Here is a 15,430-nt window from a genome sequence, read left to right on the forward strand (position 1 = left end):
ATGAAATACAATCCTAATATGTAGTCCCATGGAGAGTGTGTGTTTTCACACACTGCTGCTGTGTGTACATAAAGATCCCACTACATCCCAGTTATAACTGTTTTTTAACATCTAGGTTGCTGCACATGTAAACACAGCAACTTTAGAAAAAGAGGTTATGTTTTTGAGTTGAAGGTGTTAAGTTGGTTTGGAGTGACGAGGATGGAGAAGATTAGCTGACCTGACAATATCGGAGCTTTGCTCCATGTAATTTTCCAGATATATCACATGTTGATGTACGAGTTATTTTTTTTATTACACAAACCTCTGAATGTATTCTGTGACCATGGCAGAGAGATAACCCGTCTCTATAAAGATGCAGGCTACTGTCACATTGCCTGTGCTGTTTGACCGCTTAACAAAAGTAATGAAACTCATAACTCACAGCCTGGCTGTGTGCGCCTTAATTTATTTCAAATTTCAGCAACAATATATTGGGCAAAGGATGTTGAAGACGGAGCTTCATCCAGAGGTTCATGGATGTAGTGAAGGAGGACATGCAGAGGGTTGGTGTGACAGAGGAGGATGTGTCTTCTTATAGAAGACTCGAGTATTGCAGGATTTTTACCTTTCAATATAAAGCATTTTGAGGCAATGCTATAGTCAGCTGATGCAATATAAATACTGAATGATTTACGGGAAGCAAAATTTACAAGGTTTTAGAATACAGCCCAACACGACATGAAGTAACGCTAAAGACTAAAATTAAGACATTTTTCTAGAGTCTAGCTTTTATTTTTTTTGCTTTAATATTTTAATTAGATGTTTTAAATTACAGATGTAAATGGATTGACACCAGTAATACAAAGAGTAGATAAAACTATGCTATAGTCTGACAGCTGCAGGTGAAATAAGAGGAATGGATGAATTAGTAACCAGATGGCCAGAAAATGAACTGTGCTTTTCCCTCAGCTGTTGAGGTTGCTCTCAGATTGGGGTCCAAACTCCAGGAAAAAACTCTTTCGAAACCAGGACTTTAAACCAGAAATCTGGTGTGCATGTTTTTTATTGGGATTTGTCATTATCCACTGCGACGTTGTTTTATGTCTCTGACTCTCAGCATCTAAGGCTCCCTGTTTTTCTTTTGATTTAACTCAAACGCTGAAGACGGACGTCATTTTGGTCCCGCAGTTGCTGCTCCGCTGGCTTTGGTTTCTCCATGTTACCACTCATAATAGAGCATAGGGCATGTAAACATTGCTATTGCGTGTGCTACCTTGGTGACGTAGATGTGGTCCGGGTGGTGCTTGGCAGGCGTGACCATAAGCGTTATGCGTTCGTACAGCTGGATGCCCGTCAGAGAGGTGACCCCCATGTACAGGAAGATCCCGAAGAGCACAGCCAGAGGGATGAGGCGGAGAATATCTGTCATCACTATGGACATACCTGATGGGCAAACAGGGATTTAAAGGGGGACTTTTAACATGATTTTACTGCATGCGTGCACAATAACTGTAACTGTGGAGAAAATTATTCATTCAACAAGGGAACGGGAACGGCCCTTAAAAACAAACACGCTGTCGTGCCTTTTATTAGAAACACACTCCCTCTTCAGATGCCTTGGTTAAGATACTCTCAGGGCTAATCCAAACAGTCTTCTTCCTAATCCAAACAGCATTTCACTCAAACAAAAGCTCAACAATCATGATGACTCACCACGCCTGCATACCCAAACTGGATCAAACTAGACTTAAGATTGCTTCGGGAACCCTACCTTAATTGAAACAAGACTTTCAGTCGGCAAAACGCAATGAGTCAGTGGATGAAAAACAATGCTGCAATGGCAGGCAGTGCATTTTCACTTTCACAAAATTTTCTTCTTGTAGAACGACTGTCTCGGCTCAATTTGAAGACAAACAGAATGAAAAATTGTTGGGCTGAGTCAACCTTCATGAATGTCTAGACATGCAGGAGCTACAGAGCTGCCACTCTTCCAGCTCGTGTTTATTTACATCAGATCAATATTCAAGATGGAATAAAACAAGAATCTGAACCAGTGGCTATTTCTAGGTAAATTCTGATCCTTACACTTTTCTTACATAGAATGATAAGAAGTATAATTCTGCCAGCCGATTACATTGTCTCCCCTTTTTAATTAATTTTAACTAGATTAAATAGGTTAATTTCTACGTTAATTTTGGCAAACTCTTAAAAAACAACAGGCTTTATATTTTTTTCTGTAATTGGACAAAATGATTGCGTTTATTTTGACTTTGGAATTAATGTTGCTATACTTACTATGGCAGCAGCCATACAGTGTATATAAAATCATGTGAAAATGGACATTTTCACAGACTCTGTGCAAACCCCTGAAAGATCAAGTGCACCCCATTCAGTATCTTGGAGAGCCATCTTAACATTAAGTAACTTGAAGTAATCTTTTTCTGTCTGACTTTAGAAGAACTTTAGTGTTGATGTAGCTCATTAGGTATAGCATCAACTATTTGAGGATTCATTTATGCACAGTTCTCCTTCCTTAATCTTTTCCTTTTGTTGATTTACTGCTATAATTTGGATCATTGTTCTGTTGCAAGACCCAATTTCAGCCAACCTTTAGTTTGGCTTTTGCCACATGTGGCACAGTGCATTATTACCAAACATTATGACTCCACTTTAGTCTCGTATGTCCAAAGGACATTGTTCCAGAAGTCCTGTGGTTTGTTCAGATGCAAACTTTGCAAAGCTAAGCACACTATGTTCTTTCTTTTTACAGAGAAGAGGCTTTCTCCTAGCAACCCTTTCCAAACAAGCCATACTTGTTCAGTTTTTCTGATTGTGTTGTCATGCACTTTAATATTTATCATGCTAATTGAGACCTGTAGAGTCTGATATATAGCTTTTGGGTTTTCTAACAGTGTCTCTGTGCACTGAAAAATCAGAGATCTGGCTGAATATGCTGGTCCGTCCACTCCTGGGGAAAATGTGACATTGTAGTAACACAGCCGAATGCTCCAGACCAGAAAACTGACGGACTACTGCTTTTATAGAAGAGTCCAAACTTGCTAAAGATCAGTTAGTCAAGTGCATTTTATTAGCAGCATCTGGCTACTACTTATCCTCTTAACTCCTCCGAAAGAAGTAATGGTTTAATTCGTTTTTCACAGGACTGCACAGATTCCTTAAAAAACGTTCTTTTCATTTGACTGGGCCACTGGCTTCACTTTCAGGGATTGAGGCTCCATTCTTGTGTTAAAGCACCTTAAAACTGCATTCTTTTTAATGGCCTGCAGTGGGGAGAAAATACCCCAACTCCTCAGCAATTAGGACCTTTTCCTAATGAGTTTATGGACTTAATTGATTATTTGAAATCTTACATAACAGAGCATGATACACATTTAAAAAGAAGAGAAATCGCAGTCAAAGTGCTGTAGGCGTTCTAAACAACCATCTGTTTAGAAAGTCTGCAAATTGCAGTTTTCTTGAAAATACAAAGCAAAGAAATTTTAATAGATTTCTTAGAAATGTATTCTTTAAAAATAAATATACATAAATACAATGTATGCATATCTAAAACAACAGGCTTGATGTCAGGCCTGGCTAACTACAGTTGCTAAGCTATGATCGAAAAAGGAAGGGGGTGTGCTGCATAGTCATTTGGTACTCCCCACTCCCATCCTTGCCTCTCCTCTTACCAACAAGCACAGCCACAAGAAGTCCGGTGAGCCTCTGCTCTTTCACCTCCTGGATCATGGGCTTTTCTCCAGGAGCCGTGGCCTTGCTCATCACTGTGAGCGCGTTAACATGAGTGACAGAGCGCACAGTGGCTGCCGTGAGCCACGGCAAACCAAAAAGGGGGCAGAGGGCACCCAGGATGACAATGAGCAGGAGATCCAGATGGAAGCCGGAGCCTTTAACCAGCCGACGCTCCTTCTTACTGACTATCAACCTAAGATGTTGGAGGAACAAGACGAAAACAATAAAATGTTTATTTTAGTAAACATATTTCATGCACATGTACAGAATTCTTTGCAACTGTATATAATCATGGTGTGCGAACGTACGAAGTGATTTGAGTTTCCATAAAAATAAGAATGAACACAAGCAGGGCAGGAACAACAGACGCCCCCATCATCCAAGTGGGGAAGGGCTTCTTGTCACCAAAGGGGCTGATAAACCAACCTCTCTTATCAGGAGACGTGACAGAAAAACCTGATGGCACATTGAGTTTCTAAAAGAGAGAAAAAAAATCTGTTTTTAATACTGAAAAGAAAAATGTTTAAGAGCTTTTGAAAATGTCTGCACTTGCTGTGCAGGATTTCTGTGATTAGCAGTGACGCTACCTGTGTGTAAGTGTCAGTAATGGCGTAATCCACCAGTACTGAAACTAAGATTGAGATCGGGATGCCAAAGTCACCGATAATCCTTCTGGCCTGGGGATATCAAGAAACCAAACATTAAATTAAAAGTGAAAATACATCCCAGATCTCATAGAGAGAAACATCACTTAAGCGTAAGTCAAAGATTATGAAGAAAGAAGTCATGTAGAAGGGAACAACTTACTGTTGAGAGGAAAAATGCTGATTTGAATTGCTTTTCATATGAATGAGTATAAATTATATGACTGATCTTCTCTTTTTTCATCAAAACAAACCACTTTAGCTATCAAGACTAGCCAGCAGCAGTTTGTCTGTAAAACAGAAGCTTAAAAACGTATTTGCATCACTGAATAACTGCACATAACCGTTTCAGTGCAGAGACAAAGATATTTACCATCTGAAATCACACAGCTGAATAAAAATCCACAGCCTACCTGCCTCGTCTCATCTTAAGCTACAGTTTACCTTCAAATATAAACTGTGAAGTCTTGTTACATGCTCTGTCATCCAGGTACAGAAATGCTAGAAATGTTCATCTGGAACAAGTGAGTTATTCAGTCTTAGCTCACTGCAGGTTTTCCCAAACTTATAAATGGTACAGTTGCATAACAGTCATTATGCATTCAACTGCGAATGAAGAATACATTTGTATGAGTGACAAAACATTTCTGTCCAGATGGACAGAATCAACTAGGGCTGGGTATCGTCATTGATTTTTAGAATCGATTCAATTCCGATTCACAAGGTCCAGAATCGATTCGATCCACGATTCGATTTAATTCGATTCGATTCGATTCACTTCGATTTGAATATGGGAAATTTTGACAGTCAGAAATATTATAATTCAGATTAGTACATTTACATATTTTTGTATCTATAAAAAGGAAGCTGACACACGCAAGACTTTATCAAAGGTGTGAGCGTCACAGCAGATGCCTTTGTGTCAAAGTAGCTGAAGATAAAACACAGAAACACATGAAGGTGATTTTTCCTGGCCTGGGATTTTATAAAAATATTCTGCAGTACATCAAAAACGAAAGAAAACCATTAATCAACATATGAACATTACCTCTGAAGTTACAGCGGTTTTATTAGAGACATGGCTAAGCATTTTGCATTTTGCATAATTTTAAAAATTTTAAATTTGTTCAGCATTGAACGGCAGAAATTAGGTTTTCTTTTCGGAAGTATATAAAACAGAAAAAAAAAAAGTCGGCTGATAGCGCTGTAAACAACGGTAGTCTTGTGCGTAACAAGCAAGCGAATAATGCAGAAAACCGTACAGAGAGAGAGAGGGGGAGAGAGAGAGAGAGAGAGAGAGCTGTGCATCGTGGTCGAAGCAAAACAGTAAAAGTAAGAGTGAATACATGACGATGTTTTTGTGAAGCGTAGTTTGGATCCTCTTTTGCTGCTGGTTCGGTCAATATTGTTTGGAGAGACATCAAACTAACAGCTTTAGAATCAGTGCATAAAGGGTGTGAACACAAAGCGCGGACCCGCCGACAGATCAGAATCAGCGGGCTGTCGGCTTTCAGCCCCGACTGTGAGAAATTCGACATCTAACTGATTCTGATCCGCGGGCTGCACTGTGTGTTTAAGTCTTTGTGCAGAATCCGTGTTCCTGCTCTCATTTACTGTTTTAGCTGTTTGGTGGTTGTTGAAATTTTGTGAGATTTCACCAGAGATTCTGGCATTTCGGGCAAAATAAATTTATATTAAAAAAATCGATTCAGGATTTTAATAAATCGATTTTACGTAATCCAAGCCAGAATCGATTTTAATCGATAAATCGATTATAAAAACCCACCCCTAGAATCAACCTTCTGACATAAACGCTGAAGTTTTCCACCACTAGGAGTGCTAAAGAGCAATGTTTCATATATGGGCCTTGTTCTTTCACAGCATGTCACACATCCCAGCTGAGGTTTGGACACCTTTCCACAATATTTAGTGGTAACAGCATGCAGAAAAGCCACAGAGGATGAAGTTTAAACAACACCGTTTTTAACATATACAGTAAAATATGTATTCATTTAGAAAGTAAATGAAATTTAAATTTCAAGAAGATGTTTCACCTCTCATTCAAGAGGTGTCTTCACTTCTAAAACCAAATGGAAGAGAGTTCCAGAGAGGTATTTAAACCTTAGTGAGGGTTGCTGACCTCACCTGAGCCAAGGTGTGAAAAAAGGTGTGGGTCCTTAACATCACCAGAGGTTTCGGCTGAAACCACTGTGACACCTACCCCAGCTGCAGCTTCAGACAAATACTGGTTTATCTCAAGGACAAAAGCTCCCAAACACAAGATAACAACAGTGTATGCTGTGCAGAGCAGCACTGTACTGTACACCCTCACCTAAAGGGTAAAGGTCACTCTTTCGACAATGTCAATGTTCATTTTGGACCGAGAAGAAAGCGGGCTTGACAGGAGAGTAAAAGAAGCCATCTATGTGTCCTGTGTACAAACGTAATTAAACAGATGCGGTGGGTTATGACACCAACTGTCAGCCACCTACAATGCAGTCTTGAGATCTCTTCCCAAGCGCCTCAACCCCCACTCACAGCACGTGCCAGCTGACCTTAATAGATCATATGATAGGTTGAGGGCAAGGTATCACAGTGGTTTCACCCCTGTCTCCATGAAACATAAAGAAGTCCATTCACTTTAGACTTAGACTAGATGTAATGAAAATGCTCTATAGAGTTCATTTATATTCTCATGAGAAGTATGATATGATTTGTTTGAAAGGGTTAAAGGAAGTTTATTACCTTGCCACCTAAAAACCGGCTGTTTCGAAACTTCCTAAGAAAGAATGCAACAAAGAAAGTGCCCATCATGAGCACCAGAGAAAGAAGAGCAGTGTTAGGCTGGTTGTATATGGGACCATCAAAATTTTGAGACCCACTGGCGTCAGTGGGATACACTGCCATCAGTGGATGTTCCTTAAAAACCTGAAAGAAAAAGAAAAAAAAAAAGAGTAAATCTATACAGTGTGACTGATTTTATTAGCGTTTGCAGGACTGATTACTGTTTAAATTCTTACCTTGATGAGCTTAGAGAAAGTTTCATAGATGAAGATGAGGGAGATGAGGAAAGCGAAAATCTCCTGTGTAAAAGGTGAGATATAGCGGACAAGGAAGCTACCCTCTGCTGCCACAATCACCAGGACGATGAAGATGAGCCAGAAGCCGATCCACACTCGACCAGTCAGGTACTCAAAGTTGTAGACCTGACAAAACTGAGTGAGAGGACAGATTAATCACCTGACAAGAGAAAAAGTACATGGGATGATATGAAGAGGGAGGCTTTGTGTTGTCATTGTCTTGTTAAAAGTCACCTTATAGAAGGCCTCTTCAAACACCAGTAAGGGTCCAGAGAAGCCAGTGATGAGAAGGGGTTGTCCAGCAAGCAGTGAGAATATAACTCCGATAGTTGCAGTGGAAACAATGAGTTCAGTCACTCCCATCATGCCCTCTGTCTTCTCTCCTGTATGCAGAAGTAGCCACACGGAGATAGACAAATTAGATGCAGTACATCAAAGAATATGGACTATATCTTTTAAGTAAGTTTTGATTACCCAGGAGGCCTCCAAAGGTAATAGTGGGTGACAGTGCGGCAAAATAGATGAAGATGACAGCAGCAATGCACTGCATGTCCATGGCGTCTTTTAAGTCGCTCACATATTGCGGGTAACGCCTGCGGATGTCGTGGATCAAACCTCCAAACGGCATTCCTGAGCGCTTTAATGGATCCACTTCCTGTTCTCCCTCCTCCTCCTCCTCAGGACTCAACTCTGTGGGCATTCATACAGGCATCACAGCATGAACAAACTAATCCATCCATGGGTAAAAACAATAAACCACTGCAGTTCTTCAACTGGCCACTTGACGTTACCTCCAAAAGGGAGTCATTTCTTTTTGACCCTCATTTTAAAATGTCCAGCTTTATAGTAGAAAGAAACGTCTCCTTTATAACAGCTGTACAGGGGGTAAATTATGTGCTTTATCTTCTATGCTTAAGTTTTATTGCTGCTTTTGTTTTTGCAAATATTAGTTCATTACTTCTGTGACTGACCAGTGGGTGCTAAAATACGTAGCGATTGATGCTAGCTGTTTATAAGGCGTCACCTCTGCTAGTTACTGACGTGGACCTTTTGACCGTATTTATGCTGCCGGTTGCTTTTGGAGAAGGCCATCCAAGAAGTCCAGCTTTTGTATGCAAAATTCTAGTATTTTATTTGGTTGTTAATTAGCTTGTATTGGTTTCTGTCTATATAGTCTATATGCACATTCCTTGCTAACAAAGCTTTTTAGCATTTGGCTGATAACTTAACGATTCATTTGCTCTTTCAAATCTAATAATTTCTTCCTCCAAAAAACAAGGTAGTGAATGAATTTTATATTTTTTCTATTTACAATTGTTAGGTTTTGTATTGTTGATCGTCATTTATGCTTAGAAATATCTACTTATATATGCTTAGAGTTTTATAATTAGTTTTAGATTGGTAGAGGTGTATAATCGATTGTGTAGTGATAGGATGTGTGATCCTTAATAGTCTGCAAAGGCTTTGTGCGCATTCCAGACAGTGTTGCCAACTCCTCAGTAAGGAAAATCGCTATTGGTTGTCCTAAAAGTCGCTAGAAGTCGCTAAATGACGTCATCACCTAATTTGCATAATTGGTCATGCTAATGTAATTGTAACCTACGCTGCTGGAGAGAGAAATAACATCGTGGACGAGACATAAAGTGAGCAAAAAACGTCCTAAATGCATTTAGAATTTATTTAGAACTACAAATTAAATTTCTTTTAGCAATTATTGTTTTTTGTAATGTCACAATTCCAACCCTGCTCCTTTACCCGGGCTTGGACCGGCAAAAGTGACCCGAAATAGGCACTCTGGTGGAGTTACTTTGTGTGTGTGTGTTTATAAGTAGTTTTAAACCTGATCCACAAAACAGCATAAGAGTAAAAGAAGAACTGACTGCGTTACAGCACCCGCTGCTTGTTGAGAGTAAAAGCGATATGTGCTTTCACGTTTTTTTTTAGCGACTTTTTCTAGAAAAAATGTCGCTAGGGGGTCTGAAAACTCGCTAAATATAGCGACAAAGTCGCTAAGTTGGCAACACTGATTCCAGAGTGTTCTGGAATCCACACCCACACTCTGGGAGCATGGGAGAGGTCGTACCTTCTCTTATTGTTTTATGGTAGGATAAACATGTCTATACGTGTTTTAGTCTAAGTGCATTTTGTTTAGATGAAATGCTGGACTTTCCAGACCAGTAGGTTTAGGGAAGTCATTTATGGGGTCATACTCTGACCCCCCCCCCCCCCCCCCCCACACACACACACACACACACACAATCCTTTGTTCACATGTATACCTATGTAAGATGTTATATGTTAATGACCCTATGCATATTCATGTTACCACAATAAAAGGAGTGCTATGGGGAACCTGGCTGAGAGTCTGACGGAGGTCAAGTGGTGGAACGACACTTGGCTCCAAGCAGGTCTCCCTCATGCATGAGTAACACGAAGAACTTTGCCTACTTGGTGTTCAATGCTTTTGCTGTGTTTTTAAATTGTCTCGTTCCAGCGGTGGGCCTGTGCTAGACAGACCTAACATCAATAGATTCTATGAAAACATCAGAACTTACAGAAGAGAACAGAGAATACAGAGAATAGACTAGACACATTTCTTCTGTTGATAGTCTCTGTTGATTTGAGCCCTAATACACAAGTCTCAAGTGTCCAGGTGTCTAGTTGTTCACTGAAGTTTTCCAGCCCTTTCTGAACCAGTGCTGACTGGAACAATTCAAGTACATTATTTTTTACCTTTGATTTCTGACTCTACTCCAATTAAGGAGCTGTGCTTCTTGAGCTCTCTTTCCTTTCTCTTCCGCAGCATCTGCTTCTGGAAGTCAGCCACTGTCTTCAGGAGGTCTTTTCCCTCCACGTCTGACGGTGGAATCACGATGCTGTAGTCCAGGAATTCATTGATGCCATTCAGGAGGTCTTGTCTGTCATCAGCAAAGTAGGCAACCTCATGGAAGTTCTAATCCAGAACAGAAGTGGATGGCCGTGACAGAAAAAGCAGGATAATTAGTAATCTGTGTGACTTGTACAATTTTAATCCCCACTTTCTATCACTGGAAAGATATTATAGGATTCAAAACTATTTTGGTTTAGCAGATTATCATTATTAGTAAAACATTACACACCTTAGAGCCTTAGAATGAGATTTGGAGGCTACCTTGTCTGACATGAGAGTGGAGAAAGAACGTCCAATTTCATGATAGTCCACGTTGGACTGACTGGGACCGAGAAGGACGAAAATAAATCGAACAGGGACGGGAACCTCAAGCACCGACTCCAGAAGGACTGCCTCGCTCAGCCTGACAAAGGCCATAGCCGGCTGCTCCAGAAATTCAACACAACCTTACAGAAAAGGACAAAATAAAGAAATTAAAAACCTGCTTACTGATTTGATGTACTTCACAAGAAAAATACTGAGAGTTGCAGTTTGTGAGGCACAGCCGAATCAAGAAATTAGCATTATTCTCCTAGTGGTTTATAAAAACAGAGAAGAAAAACTCTGTCCCCAAAGCTTACCAACTAAAACAATGACCGCCTCAGCGTCTTTGGGAATCTTGGCGAGAAGTTTCATAGATCTGGCTGTGGCTGGATGAGTCTCCGGCAGAGGGTGGAGAGATTTCTTGGAGGAAGAACAGTACAAAGATTACCCACATTACTGGCTAGCCAGGGTGATGTGATATAACAAAGAACTGCGCTAATAATGTGACATTATTCTTACATTTGTGGGAACGTAGGTATCAACAGTCACATCTCATTTCAAACCATTTTTTATGCCTGAAAAATATTTTTTAATAAGCTGGTTTAAATTTGCCAACATTTTAAGCTGAGGGGGAACAAGTTTTCACAGCTAATATATCAAGATGCGTTAACCAGAAGCACCTGTACGCCGACTAAGAACTTAACTCAACACATGTGGCGCAGGGAGGCCTGCGTTCTCCGACTTCAAGAACTACTTACATGACCTCTGACCTTGTTAAGAAGCGTCTCAAAGGCCAAAGTGAGAGCCACGGGCCTCACATCAGGAATTTTGTGTAACCACGTTCAAAATCTGTGCTCACTGTGTGCTTCTTAGAACTTAATGCAAAACATAAACTAAAATAAGACAGCTCAGCGTCCCTTTAATCTCCGTCCACTTAGATAGCTGAGTCCAATTACCCCGGTGGGATCTTGTCAGAGCTACTTAATCACTCACTTTGGCTTTGGTAGAGCCAATTTAAAGCGCTGTCTGCCTGCACTGTTTCAACGACGTCACATTGTTTCATCGCCGAGACCCCATATTTCTGAGATCTCTGTCAGGAGCCTCTTAAAAATCAAATGAGCTGTGTAAATGACGTTAACTACAGAGACACTGACAAATGTGTAACGCATTAAAAAGAGAGAGAAGAGAAAACTTACAAACAGGCTAACAAAAACGTCTTGTTTGGGATCGTACACGGGTCCTTTGTGTTCGTGGTGCTCATCGTGCTCTTCGGACACCAATGGCTGGTTGGTGTCGTGGACGTGGTTGTGGTTGTAGCTGCCATGAAGACTGCTGGATGAGTGGTGGCGATGAAAACGATTTTTGTGATCGCTTAGATGGCTGCAAAAAAATATATATACACAAAGTATAATTTCCAGCTATGCCTGCAATATGAGTGCAGTGACACTTTCACTAAACTGCAAAAAATGTTAATGTGATTAAAGTTAACATCACAATATTAAACAGCAATGAGCATCTTAACATGGAAGCTTTTGCAAATTAGCAGAACACACAAAAGCACAGCCAAGGCTGTGAAGGAGATTAGGTTTACAGCAAGAGAGCAGATTCGAATGATGATATAAGCAACCAATACCTGTCCACTCATTTCATTTGAATCCCAAAAGTCAATCTCATGTAAGAGCCAAAAAAGACCATCAAAGTTATCAAATTGTTATATACATTCTCATTTCGAAATGCCAGTTGCAGTTGTTATCTCATCCGTAGATATGGCCAGCAACTGCCATCCTATCTGTCTGCAAGTTAAGCCTGCACAGTGATAGAAAACTGCAGGCTGGACATTGAAGGGGGATTTCAGGTCCTATCTCCAACACTTGAACCTATGCAGACTCATACTTGTGGTGGTACAAAATAGACTACCGGTGTAACATTTCAATGCCTAAATCTAACCAGACAGTGTAAGAAAACAAAAGTCAGTGAGTAAAAGTGAAAGGCCAAGAAAGTTACCTTCGAAAGGAGGTGGTCGAACTCGAGATGAAGATTATGGGATTATGCTACCAACAACTCCCCCAACTGTGCTTACTTTTGTTGCTGCTTTAGAACGGAAACACGCTTCTGTCAACGAGGCGGCACCTCCAAAATTAAATGAAGTATTAACTGCCCCAGCCTGCTCGTAGCTAGAGACAGCCAAGAACTGGTGATACCAAATGATAAGGGTCATTCAGGGGAATAAATGTCTTGTAAATGTCAACATTTTTCCCCGGCTGAAGTCCATGACATTAATAAATACCTACGTGAACTTTCACAAGACCTGAAATTCCAGTGGGTGCTTCTGCAAGCACTTTTTCAAAGGTAAGAATCAGAAATATAATCTTACCTCAAAGCCTCCAGAAGGTGCAGCTGCTTTTACTATTATTTAATAACTACTGTTTTCAAGGCCAAAAATATCAATGCTCAATTGCCTAATGCTGAGGACAGCTTAATCATTTTTAAGTGGGCTGCAGAATTACCTGGATTTTAGAAATGCTCAAAACAGCTGTGCTTCTTATTCACCTAATCCATCTTTTGTTCATTTAATGTGTTGACCATCTTTACCTCATGCGGCTGCAGTGGAGGTCATAAATCTTAGAAAAGTCATCAGCAAAATCCTTCCAAATTTAAACCGCTTTGCAGCTAATCAGAAAGCGGTTTTAGGAAAATCTGAGTTGACACATTAACGTGATATTTGCATTACGGTATCAAGAAAAGAGCCAGAGACTGACCTTTGTAGCCCTTATTTTCTCTGCTTTCTTTGCGTGTGATGTTAAGCACATTTCACCCCACTTAAAGACGAGTTTTTAAGCATCTCAAACTGGCCAAGTTTCACTACATCACTGTTCAGTCCACTGGTGACATCACCTCACTCATTAGGCCCACATGGTCCAATAAGACTGCGCTCAAATTGGAAGAGACAGCGCCCCAAGACAAAAGAACGAAGTGTGACACTGAAGTCAATTGCACACAAAAGGTTTCCAAAGGATCCTTAAAGTGGTCTGAGTAAGTGATGAGCTAAATCCTAGCAGCACTTCAGTGTGATTTTATTCCACGTCATAAATCTGATCTTTTAGCCTAGCGATGACTCTAACGACGGAGTGTTCTTTTCCCTGTGGAACCAGCCAGTGACATGCTGGGAATTTATGTGAAAAGGCAGCGAAATATGGAACGAATGCATGAAGGCCCGCTGCTAACAACGTTCACTGGCCTGCTTCTTCTGAGTGCATCTGCTGTGGCACTTTGTGAGCATGTGTGCAAAATATGTAAAACAGAACTGTAAATGTTGCCATGGTTAAATTTATGATATTTTATTTTTCGCTATAATCCATGGGTCTAACTGAGGTCACCACACCATTATCCAGGAGAGATTCTTCTTCTTCAAATCCAGGCTGTACCATTCTGCCTTAAAAAAAAAAAGGGGGAACCTGGCAGGACTGAGGTTCTATGCTGTCAGGAGAAAAAAGGGACATTCTGAGCTCCTTGTAAATTATAACAATAACAGGCGTGAGGGAAAATTCAACACCAGTTGACAAAACTGTCTCACTCCAAGTTCAAAAGTTGTTCTGGAACACGCTTTTCTTCCTTATCTTATTTTCTATACTACTTCCACCTAAGTACAAAAGGATCATTTTAGAAAAGCAAAAGTCACAGGAGCTCTTGAGTTAAATATCATAAGCTGCAGAACAGGATTTCGATTTGTTTCTATTAATATTAATTGGAGGCTTTGTGAGTAAGATGGCAACATTGTATGTACTTCTGACAGGCAGGGCTCGTCTTTCCTCTGGTAATTTAGCCAACATTTACTCGACTTGTTTCCAGTCTCTAGTTATGTAACTGTAAAATGTAATTCGCTGTGTTATAGAGCGCTATTCGATTGGCCACGTGTATCATCTCAGTTTAGCTGTCGTGGGTACAGGATGTAAGTAACTATATCCTCACGTGCTTTGTGAATAGCTAGTTAAATATTACTTTTTTGAATTCGGATTATGACAACTAAAAGCACGTTCTAGTGTCCTGTGATTACCACCACCTTCCCATATCTACTCATATACACTTCCGCTGGTTTAACAGCATCACACCCAATAATTTCCAACAACACCATCGATCCAGCAGTGGCGGGCTTAGACTTACTAATGCAGAAAAAAACAAAGCGCTGAAAACTCCTCGGCTCAAATAACAGCTGAGCCAGCTAGAAAGAAACAGGAAACATTTGAAATGAAAACACATATAGTTTTTTTTAAGAAAAAAGTAAGCCTGGATTTATAAAGTGAATTTTGGGGACAGATAAATTTTACACTCTCCTTTTCACTCTCAGTGCATAGGAATCAGCAACCATCTTAAACAAAAGCAAGGATCAGACATCCAGGAAGGACCACACAACGAAGACTCAAACGCTAAGTCTAACAGCACAGGCTTTAACACTCAGTACAGATACAGCCCAGTCTTGACATTTGCAGTTCAGTCAACCCGGGGAAGTACAGCAGTTGATGAGCCAAGTCTTGTTAAATGTCACTTTTTGGAAATTCCCAGCTCAGTTCCCCTGAGTTGAATTTTTTTTCTCTCCTCTGTAGGATAATGATTAACGAGCAGGAAGGCTTGGATCTAATTCTTCATGCGACCAAACCTACAATCCAGGGTCAGAATGTAAACAAAGCTGCATCCACAGTACCCTAAATTGACAGGTTGGTTAATACATGGGTAAAGAACCAACTAAATCTCACTGATTTTAGGGAATATCTCATGAAACAGAA

General features: G+C 40.3%; 1 protein-coding gene across 5 annotated transcripts in view; it reads right to left on the reverse strand.

The window, feature by feature from the left end:
• Positions 1 to 15,430, reverse strand: part of slc4a3 (solute carrier family 4 member 3) — a 68,392-nt gene that overhangs the window by 7,490 nt on the left and 45,472 nt on the right. For all 5 annotated transcript variants that reach the window (XM_085136661.1, XM_085136658.1, XM_085136660.1 and 2 more), the window contains 12 exons: positions 11,846 to 12,029; positions 10,967 to 11,069; positions 10,608 to 10,792; positions 10,190 to 10,409; positions 7,931 to 8,146; positions 7,691 to 7,839; positions 7,397 to 7,591; positions 7,122 to 7,304; positions 4,320 to 4,409; positions 4,041 to 4,207; positions 3,672 to 3,925; positions 1,256 to 1,425 (listed from right to left, as the gene is read on the reverse strand). In XM_085136661.1, the coding sequence (XP_084992787.1) occupies positions 1,256 to 1,425; positions 3,672 to 3,925; positions 4,041 to 4,207; positions 4,320 to 4,409; positions 7,122 to 7,304; positions 7,397 to 7,591; positions 7,691 to 7,839; positions 7,931 to 8,146; positions 10,190 to 10,409; positions 10,608 to 10,792; positions 10,967 to 11,069; positions 11,846 to 12,029 (2,116 nt within the window). The remainder of the gene's footprint in view (positions 1 to 1,255; positions 1,426 to 3,671; positions 3,926 to 4,040; positions 4,208 to 4,319; positions 4,410 to 7,121; positions 7,305 to 7,396; positions 7,592 to 7,690; positions 7,840 to 7,930; positions 8,147 to 10,189; positions 10,410 to 10,607; positions 10,793 to 10,966; positions 11,070 to 11,845; positions 12,030 to 15,430) is intronic.

This window comes from Neolamprologus multifasciatus, chromosome 16 (genome assembly GCF_963576455.1).
Source record: "Neolamprologus multifasciatus chromosome 16, fNeoMul1.2, whole genome shotgun sequence".
Classification (NCBI taxonomy): Eukaryota; Metazoa; Chordata; class Actinopteri; order Cichliformes; family Cichlidae; genus Neolamprologus; species Neolamprologus multifasciatus.